This window comes from Propithecus coquereli, unplaced genomic scaffold (genome assembly GCF_000956105.1).
Source record: "Propithecus coquereli isolate 6110/MARCELLA unplaced genomic scaffold, Pcoq_1.0 Scaffold700, whole genome shotgun sequence".
Lineage (NCBI taxonomy): Eukaryota > Metazoa > Chordata > Mammalia > Primates > Indriidae > Propithecus > Propithecus coquereli.
In genome coordinates, this window is record NW_012153064.1 from 261220 (window position 1) to 266528 (window position 5309).

Genomic DNA, 5309 nt, shown 5'->3' on the forward strand with positions numbered 1-5309 from the left:
TGCTATCCCTTAAATTCATTCTAATCAAACTTTGGTCCCCACCAAACCACTGATCCCCACATTACCAAACCCTATAATCAATTAGCTTAATTTCCTGTACTTATCAACAGCATTCTTGAAATACATTCTCCCTGGCTGCTCTTTTTCACTGTCCTTTGCTAGGCAGTCCTTACCTTCCTAATTTTTAACAATTGGTGTGCCTCGAACTCAGTCCTAGGATCATATTTCCACCTACACTTATCCTGCCCTGATGGCTTTAAATACCACATTGTTTTACAACCCTGAAATCACAATGAGCCCCGAAAGACTTTGGTTCTAAAATTATAACCTCCTTCCTCCAGCCATTTTCTACCTCTTGACTCTGCTTTATTTTTCTGCCTACTTGACACCTCTACTTGTAGGTGAATTTTAATGTGGAAAAAGATCCCCAAAAGAATTTTCCCCTCTCCCCTCAAACTGATTTTTCTTCAATCTTCCCACATTTGTTTAAATCAAAAACCACAGAGGTGTTGTTTACTCCTCATACCACATATTCACTCCATCAAATGCTGTCACCACTACACTCAACACATCCCCCCAATCTCACTCCTGATCAGCATCTGACTGACTACTGCCAACACCAAATCCAACACACACCCATCTCTCCACCGGGAAATTACAGTAGCTGGTCTCCCTACTTCTACTCTAGTGCTTGCTGGTCCAGTCTCCGTAAAACGGTATGCTAATCTCTTAAATGTTTCTTCTCCATTCAGATCCTCCCAGGCTTCTCATCACAGTGAAAGGAGGTCAACCTTGCTTACAGTGGTCTACCAAGCATGCCTGATCTCCCCTAAGACCTCACCCTAATCTCGCCTGCAACCTTCTCCCTTCACTCACGCCATCGCAATCACAGGCATCTCCCTTTAGCTTCCTAAGCGCACTAGGTTACTTTTTCCTCAGAAACTTTGATTCACAAAAAAATACTAACAAGAACGGCAATTAACATGAGTAAAGGATAAGAATCTACTACAATGACAGAATGAGAAGAATACAGACAGACTAAATTAATATCAAGTTCTACCACTTCTTGCCCATGTAACCTTAGGTAAAAGTTGCTGGTTTTTAAAAATATTCAAAGCTCTTCATTTGTAAAAACAAAAAAATATGAAAACCACTGCTTTCATAAGGCTGTAAGGAGGACTGAATAAAAACTGATTTCAAACATCTGTCACTTGGTAAATGCCAAATGTTGCTCCCTTCCCTCCATCTTATAATTCTTTTCTTAAAGACAACCAAGTGGTTGATATTAGCTCAGTGAATGATTCTCCTTAATTTTCAGGTATACAGAAATACTACCTTTAAAAAGTGGAAATCATTTGGTCATTGATGAATCATGTTATATTACGTCCTTGGTGCATAAGGCAAATACCATTGGCCTATATATTATCGCTTTTTTCCTATTGTGTCCCACAAATTTGTATATAGTACAAAAATATTAGCAAAGACCTTACACTGATAATCTTGAAGTAGCTTTGTTATAGAGGAAGGGAGCTTTAGGAATTTTCATTTGATGCTGTTGATTGGCTTAATCAGACTTCTTAGTCACTGAACACTCAAACATGGTATGAATCAGAGAGATTCTAAGAAAAAATTATTGACAGGATCTAAGACAACTTTTACTTCCAACATGGAATGGGTAAGATAGTCAGCCTGCATTAGAAACAACTAAGCACAGTTATGAGAATAAGCATACATATTCAAAATTCAGTTTTCAATTAGCTTCTGCAAATAATGCTCTACATGGCACTAAGGATTTACTTTACTCTGAAACTTCAATTCCTAAGGTGAAATATACTTTATTTCAGAAGATATGCAAAACAATCATCATGCTTTCAGCAAATGTGCTGTATGTGTGTACACCAAATACTAAGAATGATTATTTCAGGAAGGCACTATTAAAGTACTAAAAATAAATGTGTACCACAATCTCACTGACTTTTCCTGTCCTCATTTCCTAGAAGCCTGCAGCACTGCCCTAAAGAAACCTACTATGCCTCATGTACCCAATCTCTCCATATACGTAAGTCTACTTGTTATTTTTAGCACATTTGTCAGGAGCAGCTGTTGAAGAGTAGAAGAGAAAAAACAAGAAAGAACAGTCATGCATGATGGGATAGGAGAAGGGTAGCAAAGAACAGACTGAACATAATGTTCAGTCAAAACATTGAGTGGGGGAAAAAAAAGAAACCCCAAGGACACTAAAGAGGAAAAGTTGTAGCTAGTGATAAAAATGATGACCTATCCCTAGTTTTCCAAGTTTCCTGGGAATTGCAAAGTTGATGTAACGTTTATTAATCACAGAACAAATTCGTAACAGCTGTACTAATAATACTTTGCAATAAAAAATGAGAACAATAATCAGCAATCTTAAATCTATGTTGTTTTAAAAATCAGCACCACCTCATCTTAATCCAATAATTTGTAAACATTATCTATGTTGCAGATATCATGCTCAACCCTTTATATTTAATTTGATCATCACAATCCTACAGTGCCAGGCATTTAATGCTCCCATTTAACGGATGAATTTAATCTCTCTAAAACTTGATTTATAGATGAATTTAATCTCTCTAAAACTTGATTTTCTCAAAACCTCCTAAGTGGCCAGGCACGGTGGCTCACGCCTGTAATCCTAGCTCTCTGCGAGGCCGAGGCAGGCGGATTGTTTGAGCTCAGGAGTTCGAAACCAGCCTGAGCAAGAGCAAGACCCTGTCTCTACTAAAAAAAATAGAAAGAAATTAATCGGACAACTAAAAATATATAGAAAAAAAAAATTAGCCGGGCATGGTGGCACATGCCTGTAGTCCCAGCTACTCAGGAGGCTGAGGCAGAAGGATTGCTGAAGCCCAGGAGTTTGAGGTTGCTGTGAGCTAGGCTGACGCCGCGGCACTCTAGCCCGGACAACACAGTGAGACTCTGTCTCAAAAAAAAAAAAACCTCACAAGTAAGTAACACAGACAAGATTCAAATCCAGGCTTTGTCTGACTTCAGAGTCGAAGCTCTTACACATACCATCTGTCTCTCTACCTTATTTCTTGTATTTGTCCATAAACTAGGAATTTCACTCTAGCCACCAGGGTCCCCCCTATAATAGGCATGGCTCGTGTGGTTGTGCTTTTAGAAACGTTACTAGAATGACTGCTCTGCAAAAGCAGACGGAAGGCCTTGCCTCAGCGTTTGCAGCACCGGGAAGCCACAAGCAAGGTTTTAGTTCCGGCAGCTGGTGTTGGAGGAGGAGGAGGAAGAGGAGGCAGAGAAGGATGGAAGGGTGAGGATTGCTGAAGAGAAGTCCCAGGTGCAATTTTACCTGCATTCTGTTCGGATGGGGAAAGACCCGTGAGCGACGGTCAAAGGTCTGTCCCACGTGGTAAGGCGGGAACCGCCGCTGCCGGTACTGAGGGCGGTACTGAGGGCGGCGCAGCTGATTCCGGGCCCCAGAGAACTGCCGGTCAGTGGCAGGGGGCTCAAATCCTTCACTGCTGCCGCTCCCTTCCTCCTCCTCCTCCCCAGCGTACTAGCGAAGCAAAGAAACAGAAATTCAGAAGAAGTTTCAGCAAGGAAAGAACCAAAGAATACCATTTAGGATGACTATCACCAAAAGAAAAAAAAATACTCCCCAAAGCAATAATCCCTTTTATTATACAGACAAAATGCATTTAGCCCAGATTATCTTGTGATTACCTGGGATAAACTACATTAAGATTAGAGTAGATCTGTGCAGATAAAATACCAAGAAGCGGAAAAGCAAGAGCAATCAATCTATAATGAATTTCATGGTTACCTGATTAGAACTGGTAAATATAAGCTGACCAACCCACCCAAAGAGTATCTACAAGACTGACAATATTTAGCTCTGTCAAATGTGTCTCTCCCAACATTTACCATCCCTTGGGGTAAAGTCAGGACAAAGCCAAAAAAGAATACATTTTATGCTGCTATCAACATATTTGACCTGAGTATTAAAATAGCATACTTCCTCCAGCAGTTCTCACATTGGGGATTGGGTCTCTGAAACCTTCCAGAAGGTCAGCGAGGTCAAACTAGTCCCATAATGCTGCTAAATTGCTATTTGCCTCCTTCCATATCCCTGCCATTCTCTCATGAGTATACAGTGGGGTCTTCCAAAGGATACAATGACTTGGCCCCTTAGCAAACCAAATGCAGAAAGAGATATGAGAATCCAGCTATCTTCCATTAAACCAAACGTCAAAGAGCCTTGCAAAAGTGTAAAGCAATACCATTCTTCTCACTCAATTTAAATAGTTTTTTCATTAATAAATGTTATTTATGTTAATGTATGAGTTACTTTAAATTACATTTTAAATTTAATTTCTAATACAATAAATACTGATAGATATAAACACACATAAACAAAAACTCTAGGATCCTCAATAACATGTAAGCATATAAGTGGGTTCAAACCCCAAGAAGTCTGAGAACCCTAATCCATGGCATGACACCCTTTATGTTTAGGAGTAAAGTTTTAATTGTACTTTAACTGGTAGTAGTAAGTCCTAATACTGGTAGTTTTTAAATATAGACCTCATTAACAAAGGGAATCAGTGACTCATTTTATATTTTTCCTGTATTTAAGCTGTATCGTATACTACCATTTTATATTTTTTTAAAAAATTAAACAACCAAACACCCCTCAAAGAATATGTGATTTCAAATCTGACTTCAAAGGGAGATACACAAATATCTTATGGGAAGTAACTGTAGTTTTTAAAATCGAATAAATTAAAAACAAAATAATAACCCATTTCTTATTTTGTGGGACAGTATTTAAGCTTTAGACTCCTTCAGAACAAGCCCATGTGTAACTATATATTCCCAAAAAGGAAAACCTCGGCTAGTCTAATTTCAGAAAAATCTTCATAAAACCCGCATCAAGATGATTCATAATTATGTAAAGATTAATTATTTGCATAGGGAATGTTCAAAATACTCAGTGTGAGACTATACTATTGACTTTTGACAATTTTATTCCTACATCTTTTACACACGACTTCAGAATTTGCAGCTTTCAGAGGGGAAAAGTCTTTAAGAAAAATTTTTCACTGAAAGTTTTCCCATCACTTTTACTTTTGAATTAACTTAGGAGTTAAAACAATCACAGCTATAGCTCTGTGAACCTGACCAACTTAAGAGTTAACATGATGTAATAAATGCTGTAGTAGCTCATTTCTACCCCTCCCCCACCTTATTATCAAAAATCAAATAGGATAAGCAAAAACAAGGATAAGAAAAATACTGAAACACACATAAGT

The 5309-nt window shown here is 38.4% G+C and overlaps 1 protein-coding gene across 1 annotated transcript in view; it reads right to left on the bottom strand.

The window, feature by feature from the left end:
- Positions 1-3124: 3124 nt before the first annotated feature.
- YBX3 (Y box binding protein 3) overlaps positions 3125-5309 on the bottom strand; it is a 25155-nt gene continuing 22970 nt past the window's right edge. Inside the window, exon 5 of the mRNA XM_012661255.1 lies at positions 3125-3553. Within this exon, the coding sequence (XP_012516709.1) occupies positions 3125-3553 (429 nt within the window). The remainder of the gene's footprint in view (positions 3554-5309) is intronic.